At 40.5% G+C, this 17,262-nt stretch overlaps 3 protein-coding genes across 3 annotated transcripts; 1 reads left to right on the forward strand and 2 right to left on the reverse strand.

Moving 5' to 3' along the window:
- Positions 1-4,566: 4,566 nt before the first annotated feature.
- On the forward strand, positions 4,567-8,402 carry LOC137934713 (chromo domain-containing protein LHP1). Its single transcript, XM_068779215.1, has 6 exons — positions 4,567-4,934; positions 5,063-5,088; positions 5,172-5,258; positions 5,373-6,008; positions 7,879-7,939; positions 8,040-8,402. Exons 1-6 carry the CDS (start codon positions 4,734-4,736, stop codon positions 8,082-8,084), a joined length of 1,056 nt encoding a protein of 351 aa, XP_068635316.1. The 5' UTR covers positions 4,567-4,733; the 3' UTR covers positions 8,085-8,402.
- Positions 8,403-10,557: 2,155 nt separating this feature from the next.
- Positions 10,558-12,964, reverse strand: LOC137934974 (homeobox-leucine zipper protein HAT5-like). Its single transcript, XM_068779581.1, has 3 exons — positions 12,556-12,964; positions 11,217-11,605; positions 10,558-11,119 (listed from the first exon to the last, which is right to left on the reverse strand). The coding sequence occupies exons 1-3, from the start codon at positions 12,683-12,685 to the stop codon at positions 10,673-10,675; spliced, it is 966 nt and encodes a 321-aa protein (XP_068635682.1). The 5' UTR covers positions 12,686-12,964; the 3' UTR covers positions 10,558-10,672.
- A 1,182-nt stretch (positions 12,965-14,146) lies between these two features.
- LOC137935457 (probable myosin-binding protein 5) lies at positions 14,147-16,400 on the reverse strand. The gene is made up of 2 exons (XM_068780108.1): positions 15,410-16,400; positions 14,147-15,259 (listed from the first exon to the last, which is right to left on the reverse strand). Exons 1-2 carry the CDS (start codon positions 16,398-16,400, stop codon positions 14,565-14,567), a joined length of 1,686 nt encoding a protein of 561 aa, XP_068636209.1. The 3' UTR covers positions 14,147-14,564.
- Positions 16,401-17,262: the final 862 nt, after the last annotated feature.

Genomic DNA, 17,262 nt, shown 5'->3' on the forward strand with positions numbered 1-17,262 from the left:
AGGGTGTTTTTCAGATAAATGACAAAGAAGCCCAAATTATTCCAAAGGAGTAATTAATAAAAACAATTCGAAGATATAAGATGTAAACTACATGTAAATCATGGTGTTAGGACTGAGAATCAAGAACCCACTCTAGTCCCCAATAACTCACTCCGGTTGAGCTCGAACCAATGTAGGTTTGAGCTTGGTTTGACTTTAAAACTTTAAACTTGAGTTTAAGTTCAACGTAAGCCTTAGAATTGAACTCCAATTAGAGTTCAATATTTCGACATGAGTTCAAGCTCGAGCAGGGTTCAAACTCATTGTACATTTAAAACTAAAAAAAAAATTATATAAATCAATTAAATGAATTTGATGATGAGCTTAGTACCATTGAATTATACATTGTTTGTAGATGAATATAAGACTTTGTAACAAACTCAACTAATGTACAATTGCTAGTTTATTAAACCTAATAGATAAAATAAATTTATTCATCTCTAGAGTTTTTTTTATTGGCAAACAATAACACTAAATGCAGAAGGACCCTAAAGGGTTGAACAATTGATCTTCTTTGAAGTTTGAGGTAAATAAAAGCAATCATCAACCAACTAAATAGTCAAATAACGAGAACTAGTATAAAGGGTATATTCGTATAAAACTTTATGGTAACAAGTTGGCTCATTAGCTAACAAGCTGAGATTCTCAAACTTAGTTTGTTATACTTGACAAGTTTTATTCCAAATTTGAGCTAAGTTGAGTTAAAATAAAAATTGTATCAAGTATTCAAGCTGAACTATGAGGGGGGGTTAGTCCACAATGAAGTGGAATGAATTCTCCTCACATTACCTAATTCATCCCACTTATGGCGTTAGTCCAAAATGACTTGAATTGAAGTGAGATAACACCATTTCATCTCCTGGCAAAAACGACAGAAAACTGATTCCGCCCTTTTTTTCAAATCATCCACTTACCGCGAGCGACGGCGTCGCTTCTCCCCCCCCCCCCCCCCCCGAAACTAAAAATCCTGCTCATTCCCTCTTCTCCCCTCTTCTCGCTCAGCCTTCGTCTCCCGACGAATTTTTTCGCCCGACTTCTTCTCTCTTTTTCGCTGTCTCTGCTCCTCTCGCATTTGTCTGATGGTTGCAAGGGGGCATTACAGATGTATCTGTCAATTTGGGTATTTATTCATGTTTTTAGTTAAATGTTTGGTTTTTATACACGATCTACTTTGAGGATTAAATAAAACAAATGAAGATTGTAGAATTTCTATTAGAAATTTGGAGAAGGTATTTTGAAAACTCAAAGCCCATTGTGCATTGGATCGAGTGAAACGGTTTTTGTGCATTAACTTTCTTCAACAAAGGTTCATTGCCAACTAAATTGTACACATCATAAGTAAAGTAAAAAAAGTTTGATATCTTCCTGTTGAACTTGTATTTTACACTTTTGAGGGCAGTTTTTGCCTCCTGTATTCTTTCTTTCCCTAGATCATGATTGCAAGGGCCTCTCTTGTTTGTCCCAAAATATTGAACACGGTTGCAACTATATTAGATGGTGTTAGGCCGGCCTCTGCCATCTGATCACCCGGTGATCCATGGTCGATGTACTTATCAGGTAAAACCAATGGTCTCCACTGCATGGGGGAGCCACATTGTTAGTAGACATCAAGTACAAAGAGAAATATTGCATTGCATAGGAAGAATATGGGCATGTTACCTTTACAGAACCATCAAGAAGTCCGTCAAGAACCATGAACTGAACAACATGGGAACCAAACCCACCAAAGGATCCTTCTTCTTCTACAGTAATCAAAACCTCATGTGATTTAGCTAAGCTGCGAACAAGAGCTTGATCTAATGGCTTGCAGAAGCCTGTGTCTGCAACTGTGATTTGTAAACCATGTTGTTTAACAAGAGATGCCGCAGCCAAACAATTTTGCACTGCTGTTCCATAGCCCAAAAGAGCCACTCATTCACCCTCTATCAAAATTCTCCCTCTCCCAACCTGTTGCAGATTCTATATTAGATGACACTAAGACGTACAAAACTAAAAATGTTACATGAGAAGTACAAGAAAAAGCTTTCACCTCTAAGGGAATTCCCTTGTTTCCTGGAGGCAATTCGACTCCTACCCCGTTCCCTCTTGGATTTGTAGATAGCTTTTTACATAGTGATTAAGTTAACAATAAGATGGTCTCATGACCAGGTTCATTGCCAACTAAATTGTACACATCATAAGTAAAGTAAAAAAAGTTTGATATCTTCCTGTTGAACTTGTATTTTACACTTTTGAGGGCAGTTTTTGCCTCCTGTATTCTTTCTTTCCCTAGATCATGATTGCAAGGGCCTCTCTTGTTTGTCCCAAAATATTGAACACGGTTGCAGCTATATTAGATGGTGTTAGGCCGGCCTCTGCCATCTGATCACCCGGTGATCCATGGTCGATGTACTTATCAGGTAAAACCAATGGTCTCCACTGCATGGGGGAGCCACATTGTTAGTAGACATCAAGTACAAAGAGAAATATTGCATTGCATAGGAAGAATATGGGCATGTTACCTTTACAGAACCATCAAGAAGTCCGTCAAGAACCATGAACTGAACAACATGGGAACCAAACCCACCAAAGGATCCTTCTTCTTCTACAGTAATCAAAACCTCATGTGATTTAGCTAAGCTGCGAACAAGAGCTTGATCTAATGGCTTGCAGAAGCGTGCGTCTGCAACTGTGATTTGTAAACCATGTTGTTTAACAAGAGATGTCGCAGCCAAACAATTTTGCACTGCTGTTCCATAGCCCAAAAGAGCCACTCATTCACCCTCTATCAAAATTCTCCCTCTCCCAACCTGTTGCAAATTCTATATTAGATGACACTAAGACGTACGAAACTAAAAATGTTACATGAAAAGTACAAGAAAAAGCTTTCACCTCTAAGGGAATTCCCTTGTTTCCTGGAGGCAATTCGACTCCTACCCCGTTCCCTCTTGGATTTGTAGATAGCTTTTTACATAGTGATTAAGTTAACAATAAGATGGTCTCATGACCAGATTCTCTAGTTTGAACAGTGAAACTTCAGAAGTGAAAGCCAGAATATGTGTTGGTCATGATAACAACCAGAATGATTGAAGTCTAGATTGAACAATTCCCACCTAAGCCTGTTGAGACAGTGGTTGAACTATGACCAGTGCCAAAGCAATCATATTCACTCTCTGAACGTTTTGTGAATCCAGCTAAACCATTCGTCTGTCTTATTCAACATCTTATCACGTCTTCTAGTAAGAAGTTTGTGAGGGTATGACTGCAATTAGTATGTTAATTTATATTGAATTGTAATCAATTAATTGGTTAATTATCCAATTGTTAAAATTAATTAAACCATTATGTTTATTTATTATATTCCCTTATGCTATTTTTTAATTTTTAATAATTTTATATAATATATTCTAGTCACGTAATTAGTATATTAATTTATAATGACTTGTAATCGTTAATTGGTTAATTATCCAATTTCTATAATTAATTAAACCATTAGGTTTATTTATTATATTCCCTTATGTTATTTTTTAATTTTTATTAATTTTATATAATTTATTCATGTCACACGTAATTATTGTTTTAATTTATAATAAACTATAATCATTAATTGGTTTAACTATCCAATTTTTATAATTAATTAAACCATTATGTTTATTTATTATATTTCCTTATGTTATTTTTAAAAATTTTATTAATTTTATATAATTTATTGTAGTCACACATAATTATTTTTTTAATTTATAATAAACTATAATCATTTATTTAGAAATGGACACTGAAATCTGTTTTCCAAGCACTAACACTGGAATCTGTTTTCCAGCCACTTCAACTAGCCTAGACTAACACCCAAACATGAGTTGAAGTGGAAGCAATTCATCTTACTTCAATTCAATTTTCCACTTCATTTCCACTTCATTGTGGACTAACCCCCCCCTGAGTGACTAGCAAGTCAATTTAGCTCGGTGCCACCCCTAGACTTACAGTTTCACCACTCAGAATCAAGAGCAGACTTAAATTTCAATCCCACCCAGGATAGTTTATTCAACATTAAAAAATAACCAAAGATTATTTAAGATATTTTTTATAATTTAAACATTAAACTATCGATATTAAGAGATACAATTATTTTTTATATTTAATTATGTAATTCAGCCAAGAAATTTGAGTTTACTACAAAAATAATGATTCTAAGAATTTGATCTGTTAGCAAACATTCTGCAGTTATAATGAAGAGGATCTTGCTCTCAAGGATGAATGGGATTGAAACATCTGGAGATCAAAAGTAGAAGTAGTATTATATTAAGGTTTTTGGATGGATGCTCGAAAAGGGGTTAAAAACATCTTTTGGGATTTCTTTCAATTTTTTCCTAAATTGAACATTCTGTATTTACAGAGTCATATAATGTAGTTTTATAATATATTATCAAAATAAGATCTTGTTTTCCCTTTCATAAATTTTTTCGTAGTAATTTATTTTTGGGTAGAGCTACGTTTTTTAAAATTTGAGGTGAAAAAACCAGAGGGGTTCTTAACTTCTTCCGAATTCTTACACCCACAAATCCATTTGAAGGCAACTCCAATTCTCCACCCGAAGTCCCGATTCCTGCCTTCGTTCAAACTCTCCCGCTTCCCGATATATGTTATCGGTGTAAATACCCCGCATTCCTGCCGTCAGGATTCGGGATTTCGAGCTTGAATAAACCAGGTGAAACGTGATGAAGGGCGGCCGGAAGAAGAGCGAACCTCCGGCGGACCGAGAAGAAGAAGCCGAGGCTTCCCAGCCGGAGGCCGTGGAGGAGCAAGAAGGGGATGAAGGAGTCGGTGAAGGTGAAGTGGGGGCGACTGAGGTCGAGCTGCCGAAGCTAGCTGAAGGCTTTTACGAGATCGAAGAAATTCGGAGAAAGAGAATTCGCAAGGTAAATGGAGGAAAAGCTATTGTTTGTTTTATTGTTTTCTGGACATTTGGTGTTGCCTGTTCTTCGGTTTGTTTCGATTGCTGATTTATTCTCGTTTGTCTTGTGGTTGTGCTTTGGATTCCCAACAGGGGAAAACTCAATATCTCATCAAATGGTAGGTACGCAGAAACCCTAATCTCTACTGCTATCCTTCTTCACTTTCCCTGCTGAGGTATGAAATGCGGTTTGCTGGGACAGGCGTGGGTGGCCGGAGAGCGCTAACACATGGGAACCTTATGAGAATCTTAAATCGTGTATAGATGTAATTGAAGCTTTCGAAGAGAGGTATTTATGGTTCTTCTCCTCATTCATCCATCCGATATTTTCCGCACCTTCATCGTCATTTTCTCTTTCCCGGTTCATGGAAGAATGACACTTTTTGTGTTCTGCACTCCGAAGCCTCGGTTCCAAATCCACCCGCAAACGCAAGCGCAAGTCTGGTGGTCCTCACGTTCAATCCAAAAAGAAATGTGGTACTTCCAAATCAGAAGAAGCTGCAGAGAGGGTATCGACAGAGGGAAAACCAGCTTTTACTGAGGAACGGAAAGTGAGCCCAGCTGAGGTGGATCCTGAGAATGTTCAAGGACACGAATCCAATGAACAAACACCAGGAGGAGGTAATGCTACCGAGGAGAATAATGGTGACATTTCCATTCTTCTACCTGAAACTAGGCCTTTCGAAGAAGATGGATCTTCTGCAGATGGGGGTCTGAAGCGTGAAATAGTTCTAAGTGGCCGTTTTACTGGAGCCAGAAAGAGGAAATCTGGTTCGGTGAGAAGGTTCATACAGGATTCAGCCTCTAGTGATCCTGATGGTACAGCCCTGAATGCCGGTACAAAGACAGTGAATGGTAAACATGACAATTTGGGAACGGGAGATGGTGAATCAGTTAGCCGGGAATCAGGAGATCAGAATAACATTTTCGAAGGCACACCTAGTAACCCTTCTATTAGCAAGATTATTAAAACTATTGGATATGCTGCTTCCATCACCGATGATGTTGAAGATGTGTTAGTAACATTTATGGCTTTGAGGTTAGTTTGATGGTGAACGGCCCCATTTTGCATCATGTTCATTCATGGCTCTTTTTTGCTCTGTTATCATTTTTTGTGTAGCATTATTATGACTGAGTGCTTCTGAAATCATCACATATGCTTATAGTTAATTCATTAGCTTTTGACTGACATGATTGTTTTTAAACTTGAGAAGTGAAAATTGTACCTGTTCAGTTTACTGGAGGTGATCTTTTAGCTGCCCTCTGACCAAATTTATTGAACAAGTCCATAATGTGTGAATGGGGGTTTGAGAAGAAGATATAAGTGCTCTTTCTTGAGGAGTGTTTCCAGTCACATGCTAAGAGAGCTATTGGTCACAGTTCTTAATTTCTATATGACCAGCAAAGCTATCCAATTTGAGAAAGTGTATATCGGTGAAAATGGATGTGCTCAGATCATGATATTTGTCAGCCACTCATAGTGACTCATCCTATGGGCTGTGTTCTGCTAAACCCACATCTGACCTGTCCATACACTGCACTGATAAAGCCATCCCCTTGCCTCTAGTGGGTTGGGTTGGATAGGTTTTTGCCAACTTGCAATCCCCTTCATTTCACTAAAACCTTTGTAACATCTCAATTAAATCACACAGACAAATCATAAAGAATAAAAGTAAGTTACACCACCAGTTAAGAAACTTTTGAGAGTTCACTCTCATGTGTTTCTTCCACTGATACCCAACCCTCCCATCATTATATAAAGGCTTTGATGGTGGTGATGGTTGTTCTTTCATTGATATGAAATATTGTAGTTTAGCGATTCCAACTTAGCAGACATTTTTAGCAACACTAATTTATCCAAGGTTGCGATCTAATAATTTTATTGCTCAATCTTTAGGTTAAATTTCTGCATTGCAAATTTTGAAGTGTCTCTTTTACCATTTTAATTATGTTTAGAGATTCTTTAAAATTAAGTTATAAACTACGTAGTTTTGCAGTGTAAGATCTCCAGATCAACATACTTCACAAAATTCAATGAAGATAAAAGAATTGATTCCCACCATTTTTTGTTGAGGGTTTCTAGTGTAATGTCCTAGCTTTTTCTCTTGAGTTAACCTTATGACAAAATTTCTTAGATACTGTACCATTCCTATAGACTCCTGGTAATACCACAAAAATCATTGTGGTAATCTAAAATATTCCTGAATTTTGTGTCCTTGTCTGATTAGAGGATTAAGAGGGGAAATTGGTGGCTTCCTCACTCAAAATATCTGTGTGCTGGAGGGGATAGTCATCGGAAATGTGGGTCTGGGAAATGATTAATCAAAGGCTCAAACACAAGCAACAACACGATTGCAGGCCCCATGAAATTTTTAGCAGACTAATTCAACTAGAATAAAAGTAAAATTCCCTTGTCTTTTGGGTCTTTTTGCGTTTTATGGACTATATAGCTTGTGGCAGCTTTAGCAATCGCTTTTTTCTCTGTATATTCTACTATGAATTTATTTTCTGTCTCATTATGAATTTTCTGTGTAGTACATATTGGACTTTTTATGAAAAGAATACCTTCAAGGTCCTTGTGATGAAAATTTGATTCCATCTTTTAGTAAAGTTGTTGTTAGTTGTTCTTGTCATTTCTTAATCAAATGTTGTATTACTTTTTTGGCATGGAGATATATTTCCAGCGTGGGCCAATTGTTGCTTATAATTTGATTCTGGAACTTATTCATATTCTACAAAGGGAATGACTTGTTATCGTTAACTTTCAGAGAAGGATTTTTCTTGGTTGGACTATTTTGGTGTTTTTTGCAAGGGGATTTACTTGAGACCCAATATGCTAAGTAGATGATTGGTCATGTATTGCATATGATGATTTCTGACTCTTTTGTACCTCTACTTGCCATCCACAGGTCTGATGGGAAAGAGGTGGCGGTGGATAACAAGTATTTGAAGGCTAACTATCCACAGCTGGTATGCCTCCATTTGCTTTATTCATATACTTTGCTTAGGCAGGTGCTACCAACTTCAAATCCTCAAAAAAACTGAAAACTTTTATTTACTTACGTTGCAGTTGATTAGCTTCTATGAACAGCACCTTCGCTATAGTCCGACATGAGAAGACTGTAGTCCCAGTATAATACATGATGGGTGGGTTTGATTATTGCAGTAAAATCTTTATTGCCTTTCAATATACTTTTGAATTCCTCTTAGATGCCGAGCCTAGGTTTGGTGCACTGGGAAGGATCCTTTTTTGCTTAGGGTATAGAATTTTCTGTTGTCCACTACTTACTAACAGAGCCACATTTCCTAACCTTTGCATGATTTGTAACTTTTGGGACATAACATGAATACCATGATATTCTGACGGATGGATGTATATTGTTTGTTAAAGTAACAGAAAAAAAAGTTTGGTGGGAAGCTCGTTATGTGACATTTATCTCGCTTTCCATACCTCGTGCATTCATTGAAATGCTATCTTACAGGAATATGAACACAACACAATAGAAGTTTTATGTCTTGTATGGGTCAGTCTTGGCCTGCTTTATGCGGCTTCCGTTCAAGTTATAGGAACCCATTTCGGCTCTGATGAAATCTGTGTTGGGTCATCTCTGTCAAGTAGCGTTTCTCAGGTCGAACAGAGGGTGAGTTGATGACTTGCCCTCTCCCAAATCTAGGCTCAGCCAGTCAGTCATTTGAGCCATTTTGAAAGAAACGTAGTTTCTTTCATCCAGCTTTCTTAGGACTTGACAGAGCTTTTATTAAAGTTCAGATGTCTGGGGATTCTTTATTTGGATTTCATGTGTGCTATTTGTTTTCCCTATAATGTCAGATACTGTAAAGAGGGTGCTTCGTTCACTATGACGCAACATTGGCTGAGCCAATGAAAACGTCAGATTTGCAGTTTCGAAATCCTTTCCAGTGGCAACTATTGTCCCAAGAAAAAGAAAAATATATAGAAAACAGTGTTCTTGCTCAGAAAAAGGGTTCGTTGAAGTTTGCCAGACGAAAACGTCAGGTTTGCAGTTTCGAAATCCTTCACAGTGCTTGCTCAGAAAAAAAGGGTTAAATCTGAAGTTTGCCATCTGGGAGAAGTTTCGGGAATGAAGCATGAAAGCAAGAGCAGCCTTATCCCACTCAAGAGTTACAGAGCACTTCGTAAATAGAAATATAAAGGAAATAATAGTCTTTGTCAACGAAAATTTAAGAAATTTATAGAACATCGACTGAAATAGATTTTAAGAAATAGACCAAATCATCATGAAAAATCATTTTTAATGGCAGTTGTCAGTAAAATCGAAGTAATTATTTAGGCACAAGATATGACTAAATAGATTAGATATATAATAATTATTATTATAATAAAAAAAATTATTTACATATTACGTTGGGTATATATAATGATGATCCATGAATTTGGGTCAAGTTTGAAATTATACCCAATCCCATCTGTTTTAATTTGCAGATAAGATTGATCAGAATTGAGAGAGAGAGAAAGAGACGCCATTGAAGCGGGGCTTCTTTGCTTGTGAAAAGAAAGCCAAGAATAATGAATTGAAGAAGCTTATCCACAAACACCTGGTGGGCAGCAGCAGCAGCATCCGCACGTCCGTTCGGATGGCGATGCATGGCAACGACATCGTTTTCCCAGTGACCTCTCTGGTTCCGTGTGCTTGCAGTTGCGGGCTCCCTGTACTGCCATGAAAACAATCCATCTCCGCCACTTGCCACGGACAGAAGGAATGTTGGGCGGTTTCCTGTTTCGGATTTGGATTTAGATATTTACTGGATCCGGAATTATATTCGGATCCGCTCGAACAAAGAGATGCTATCGTTCCGTTCGGTAGCTACGTCCCAATAGGTCCGGGATCGGACTCGGATTTTACGGGTCGGATAAAATTAAAAATAATTATCAACCAACTACGCTGAAGCGAGTTTTTTTTAATCGAACACGAAAGGTTGGGAAAAAACAAACAAAAAAAGGAGTCGAGGTTACACGTAGCGCGATCCTTTCTCGCCCGGGCCCACCTCTGCCAACTCAGAGACGTGGCGAGTTTCTTTTGGCTTTCCTACCGCGCGGAGAGAAAAGAAAATTTTGAAAAGTCGTCGCCAGACAGGCGTATGAAGCGAGGCGACGGGGGAATCCGAGGCGCGAGAGAGCGGTGCAACGGGAACCGTCCATATGTCAAGTGGATCTCACAAGTGGACAGATGAGGAAAGCTACCGCTTTGTCCGAATCCGGCGGAGTAGATCGGTTGGACGGACAGATTGTGCTGCCACGTTGTGGGCCCCATAAAGCAACGTAGTTGTCAAATCTACGGTCGGCTTCCGATGAGATAAGAGGGAAGAGGACTGCCGCGCGAGGCACGAAACCGCGAAAAAGATGGACGGTGACATGACCTATCCACATGGTGGACCCACTTTGCATAAATTAGTAATCCATCTTAAAATTTGATAAAATTACGTATTTCTGATTAAATATTTTACTTTTATTAAATTAAAATATTACAATTATTTAAAAAAATATCGTGGTTCACCTTTTCTTGTCCCTATTGAATCAGGATCGTCACGAACCAGAGGCTACGAGGAGGTGACCAAAGATTTTTTATTGCTCGTATCTCACAGAAATTACAAGCAGCGAAAGCTCAATCTGGAAGAGAAAAAAAAAAAAAAAACGGGAGACTTCATCGTGCTGTTCGCAAATTTTCAACACTGCCAGAACCAGAAGGCTTGGTCCTCAAGTGGGTACGCGTAATTACACGAATTTGCAGGCGGGTCTGCGCAGGTGCCCTGTTCAAGCTTGGGAAAATGGTGGGGGGAAGAAAAGGATAGTAGAGTCCTGCTCACATTATCTGCTTCTTCCTCTTCTGCGTGAGAGAGATCCGAGTGATCGGTAGGATCCAGCAGAGACGAGTGCCCGCCGTCTGTGTAGTGCGGGCTATCAGAATCGAAAACGACACTGTCAGCTGAGCTCAGGTCTTCTTGTTTACACACGACTAGAGGAACAACCTGCTGCTTTGCTGAACTAACTGGGTTCTTTACTGGTTCATCATCTGGCCGTGAGTCGGGCGTTTGAGTGGCTAGTTCAGATGTTTCGGAGTTTTCTATCGTTTTTTCCTCCTTGGTTAGGAGCTTATCTGCAAGGTCATTGACCTGTTGGAGATTCACAAGTTCTCAAAGTAAGAATCTGCTAAAGATATCAAGGTAGAACTGATAAAAGCCTGTAAAACAAAAGTTAACTATAGATTACCTCTGTTTTCAGTTTCTCCTTCTCTTGGAGGAGGTTCTCATAGTCAATCTTCAGACCGTTGTAACTGGTTTTCAAGGCTTCATAGTCCTTCTCAAGTTGCTTCGTCTTCCACCGGGCTCGTCTGTTTTGAAACCATATTGCAACTTGTCGGGGCTGTAGGCCTAAATCCTTTGCAAGCTGAATTTTTCTATCTGGTTCAAGCTTATTCTCCACCTCAAAATTCCTCTCTAGGAACTGAACTTGATCTGCTGTCAGCCGCCTCTTCTTCTCCGGCTGGTGAAAACCATCATCTACATCATCGGCGGTTTCCTCTTGATCAAATGACTGAAAGAATGTTCTTTCCGGCACCTTCCCGCAGGGATCTTCAAAGTTCACCATTGTCCTGGTGCCTGTATGGAGATATCTCGAAGTTAAAAGGAAGTACACATGGAGATAGCTCTAAGATAAAAAGCACATTTACATATAATACGATATCATCTTTACTTTCCTGAGTTTCCGTTGATTATAAAACTGAACTGAATAGACAGAAACCACATCAAACTGCTTCTGATTTTGGTTCAGATATCTGAGGTAAAAGGTAACTCGTGACCAAAACTGTATTGGAATCAGATAATTCCATATGGTAATGGCTTCCAAGGGATAGATCATCTAAAATTTCAGGGTCTTTCCTTTAACTCAGAAATTTTGAATCAAGACTAGTGCAGAAACTGATACAATTCACCCAGACGCACAGACATCCAAAACTGGGAAAAGAGACGATGATATATTGGTGACAGAAAACAGACAAAGCATTCATTTTGCAAGATCCAGATCAAACCAAATAAACAAACATGAACGAAATCTCCTTACAGAAATTCAGACTAATCTATAACTAAAATAAGACCTCCACATGCACTTCCGATGAGGGTGTTCTCCATCAGATACCAAAGCAAATCACTTAGTACCAAACGAAAGATTAGATCCACATTCTCCTGCTAGAAGCAGAACCGATTTGACGAAACAGCTAGACGTGAAGTAATAGAAATGTCAACTCGAATTACGTAACGATCGATTCACGTTTTCTGAAAATCGAAATGATCAAGAGGCAGCAATCAAATAGACATAAATAAGCCCTGCTTATGAAGCATAATCCGGATTTTAGAGTGCAACATATTGTTGAAATACTGTAAGAAGCTACTTTAACGCGACTCTAAATTGGAGTCAAATTGGTTAACCGAAAAAAAGAAACGCGGATAAACGATTACTAAACAGGAAAGACAGAGAAAGAAACAAATTCAACAAGAGAAGAAAGTAATAACCATGAAACGGGATACCAGATGAAAAGAAAAAGAAAATTTACCATCATGAATAGCAGAAGAAGAGGAGCCCGAAGCGAGAAGGGCCTCGAGAGCTTGCGCAGAGCAAGGAATTCCTTGGTTTTGGAACAACATGTTCATATTGGAAGCCCCGTAAACTCTCCCACCCGCCATAATCTCGAACAGCGGCTCCGCAAAAGAAGAACCTCAAAAGAATATACCTCTAACCTGACTCCCCGCCAAAATGATGGCAGCCATGCCCTCGCCGGATCTCCGTGAGTGTTTCTCTACGACTTATGGCGGAAGAAGCTGGTGATGAGGATAGCGGAGATGTGAGAGGTCTGTGTGCAAGGATAAGTAACACCCATCACTAGTCAGAACAAGAGTTCACACTGGCTACTTATCAAAGAAGTGAAGAGGGAAGAAGAGAAGGGTAGTTCGAAGTGGAAGCTTTGTTCCTCGGTGGTGGTCGGAGAGCTCGAGGCGGAAATATATACCCGCCGAGAAGCGGGGGAGTGGACATGATGAACACTGAAATGACATAGTTACCCTTTTTTTCTTTTCATTAATGTTTATTAGTGAAATAATGGATTAATTGAGACTTAATTGACAACTCAGTGGTCTAATTAATAGACATTTTTAATCTATTTATTTATTGACTAATTAATATGTAAATAACCAATTGAAATTATTTACATATGAAAAATAGGTAAAATTATATATACGCTTTTTTGTTCATTAAATAATGTATGAATAAATATAATTAAAATATTGATAAAAATATAAAGCTGATAATTAAGGTGAAAAATTGGAAAGAGATGCAATATTTTCTTGCATTCCATATATTAATTAACTGCTTAGTGATAATAAAAATAATATAATAATATAATAATAGATAAATAAAAAAAATATTGAAGGAAAAAGAGAAGGGTATTTAAGGGAAAGAAATGAGATGAGAACAACGTGGGAGGAGGAGAGAGAAAGAGGAAGAAAACAAAGGCGAGGGCGTCCAATCAAGGGGTCCCTTTCAGTGAAGGCTCGGAATTTGGGGCGGAGGGGATAGAGGGGATGAGTCATCCCTTCTTTTTTGAACTAGAGTGGCTCAGGCTTCTCTGTCACCGGGCCCCGCTTGCCTTTTTCTCTCGTCATCCACTTCCCTCCACTTAACAAGCGTCGACTCCGCGCCGACTCCACCAGCCCAACCGTGTTTTGTGGTCTCTGACCCTCTGTGAATGGGTCCCGTTGGGGACAAAAGTTTGGCTTCTTCTCCAGCTGGCTGTGGAGGCGGCTGGAGCCGTGGATGGTTCGAATTCGCTTGGTGCCGCCTTGAACCACTGGATTTAGACGTTTTGGTAAGAAAATGGATAGACAAATGTCTGACGAGTTGAATCGGTTGAGTCAGATTGAGACTCGTGATCATCCTACAAACCAAGTTATTTCTACTAATTAAACCACGAGAATTGAGATTAAGGATTAAAAATGGTAGAGAAAAGGCATTTTCTATCCAATAATTTACAATCATAAAGACATTGTTAGGAAACTGCATGGAGATCACTACAAATGATGATTCCCATGTTCAAATCTCTCTAACACCAACAAAATCAAAATTCAACAAGTACCACTTCTGGGAGAAAATTCACTCTAAAGCTGGAATTGATGATCCAATGCTCCTTCGTAATTTTTCCACTGAGCATTCGGGAAATCATGAATCAGAAACTCTATTTTCTTTGAAATGGACAGCCATATTCCTGCTGTTGTTCTGATCATTTCCCGCTGGATTTCCTGGTGTAACTGAGAGACCTATATTTTCAGAGCATCGCCTCCATTTTTTAGTGGCTTCTGAAGTTCCCGACTGTCTTTTTAATCAAACAGATCTGTTATGGACATGAACTTTGAAGGAAATGAATTGGGTTCCCTTCGTTTACAGGACGAAGCGTCTTCCCTGTCCCTTGCCTTCTGAAATCTTTAAAGAAATTCTATTACAGACTCCTAGCTCCTCTTTCTGAAGAATGTGATTATAACCTGAAATATAACGAAATCGCTTATGTACCCATTATTCTCCCTTGTCATTACTCTGCGATTCAAACCTCTTGTTACTGAACGAGCTGGATCTGGACCTTATCTTGAATCGATCATCGTCGCCTCCGATTTCCGAATCTCCATCAATATACTGGTCGATGTCATCTTCACTCTCGCTCCCGAACCCATCAACGAACTTCAAATTTTCTCCGGGATACCTCTCTCGGAATGCCCCCACCTCAGCCTCTAATGCTTTGATCACCCTTTGTCGCTTACTGAGAAGCTTCTTCAATACCTGGAGGGCTTCTTGGTCGTATTCGGCCTGCTCCTCCATCATCCTTTGGTACTGCAGGGCATTCATTTGCACCGCGGCTTTCTCCTCCTGCAACCGGGTGATCATGGCCATGGCCTGGTTCGCCGCCACGGTGGAGGCGCTTCTCTCTTGTTCCAGCTCCGCGCACATCCCAAGCAGGGTTTTACGGTCGAGGCGGACCTGCCGTTTCAGCCGGTGGAGCAAACACTCCCCGTCTGTCTTGCCTCCCTTGAACGATTCAGTGCCAATGTCGTTTCTCTTCATGGAGAGTCGCTTCCGGAGCATCGATAGACGGGGGCTCGGTGTGGCCGACACCCTGGGAGCATCCTGAAGAGGTTTTCCCCGAATCCGGATTGCTCCTCTGTTGACGCTGATCGTCAGATTTACGTCGCTCGGGTCGAACGTCGAGGCTTCTGCTGCGAGGTTAATTTTGTAATTAAAAAAATTAAAGCATTTAAATAATTATTTAACTATTAATTATATATTTTCTGTTTCCTGTTTTTACTATTACCGAAAATTACATTTTAATTACAAAGATTGGATAGAAGAGAAGCTTAGTGTCTGACCGTTATTAAAATTATCTCGCAGCCCGGATCCAGCGAAACCGCTGAGCTGACCCAGAGAGAGGTCATTAGGTCGGTTCAACTCTCCCGAACCCAAACCCGGGTAACCAGTCTCCTTCAAACCGGAAACCATTGGCCCTCTTCCACCACCCCGATCCGCCGAATCCGACGGCTGTAACAAGCACACTTGCTCGTCGCAGCCGTCGGATGCAGTTTTGTCCAAGATCACGGCGCATCTCTTCATCTTGGTTGGCCCGGTCGCGTCGTCGGTCTCCGAGGGCACCGCGCTGGATGACTCGTCCTCCTCCTCCGCCACCTCCGCCACCTCTGACTCCGTGTCCGACGTCAGCCTCAGCCCCTGGTATCTCACCTGCGCAAAGGGGTGGAAACCGCTGGCCTCCCCGTCCACGGCCATCGTCGAGGGCATTGTGGTCGGCGTCTCGGGGCCGTCTCCGGTGCCGGAGAGCATGCGGAGCAGCCCGGGGACAAAGGAGGATTTGATCCTCAGCTGCTCCCCGCAGCAGGAGCACGTGTGCGCCCCGGCGGTTCCTGCACGCGGGCGGTGCTGAATCTTCAGGTGGTCGTCGTCGAAGTCGGCGCCGAGGATGTCAACGAGGTTGCGGTAAGTGTCGGAGGTGGTCCGGTTATCGGTGATCGCGAAAGAGAGAAGGCAGCCTTTGCACATTCTGCTGACGTTGGCGAGGCGGCGGTGGACGTGGCAGTAGGCGAGGAAGGAGACCTCGAGGGCGTGGGAGTCGCAGATGTTGTCCTGGTAATAGAGGTCCGGGTCGTGGCGGGTGAAGAGGTGGTCGATCTTGGTGCAGAAGAGGCAGGGAACTTTGAGGCCGAAGAACCTGGCGAACCCTTGGGAGAAGAAGGAGATGAAGCCGTCGAGAAAGAGGAGAATGATCAAGAAGCATTCCAGAAAGGCGTAGACCACCCACGCCGGGAACCTCCCGAAGTTGTCACGGATGAGGTCTACGAGGCTCGCCATGGATGATCCGAAAATGAGATGGAACTAAGTTGAGACGAACGATCGAATTCCCTGAAACAACTTCAGAGGTCGTCGTCGTGGGAAGAAGTAATCATCTTGAAACGTGACAGAAGAGAAACTGGGAGGAAGACGAGGCCGGAGGGAAATTTACGAAGATGGAGAAGATCATGATCTTGATCAGAGGAGGAGAGAGCCAAGATCATGATCTGTGAGCGTTAGAGAAAGGGAATGGTTTTGGTTGGCAATGTTCCAATAAAAGCGGGGATTTGGAGGCCCAGAGTTTGACAGGATCGCCCTATTTGTTCGTTAATGGCGTCGAAATAACTGTCAGGTAGAGTCTTCCATGAAAGGGATGAAAGGGAGCCCTATATTGTTAAGGTAAGAAGTTGGATATATTTATGCATGGCATGCACGTAGGTTAAAATAGGTCAACTTTCTGGAAATTAGCAAAAAGAAAATCCTCCTTTCAAAGTTACCATTAGAAGAAACATGAAATGTTAATGTTGAAAGTACATTACTTAGCTTGTCCGGAATTGTTGAAGAATTGGAACATCTAGGAATTTTAATTCCTGTTGAGTGCAAAAGAAATCAATGGTCATTTCGAATTCCAGGAAAAAACCAATTGTTGATCTCCTGCTTCTGGAATTTAAGTTCCATATATTTCATCTTTGTGTCTCTATCCTTAATAGAGAGGAAGGGGAGGGGAATGAGGGTTCCTTCGCATGATCCTTTCTCGATTTTTTTTTTCAGTCAAAAGATTTTTACTTTCAAAAGCATATATTTTTGGTAGTTGCAATAATAAAATTTTACTTTCAGCTTTCTTTTGCTTTGATACTTAATCAGGGCTAGCAACTTGAACCAA

Source organism: Aristolochia californica, unplaced genomic scaffold (genome assembly GCF_029961685.1).
Source record: "Aristolochia californica isolate CCGP_79_NKW_82.1479 unplaced genomic scaffold, dmAriCali1.0.hap1 SCAF_6, whole genome shotgun sequence".
Taxonomy (NCBI): Eukaryota; Viridiplantae; Streptophyta; class Magnoliopsida; order Piperales; family Aristolochiaceae; genus Aristolochia; species Aristolochia californica.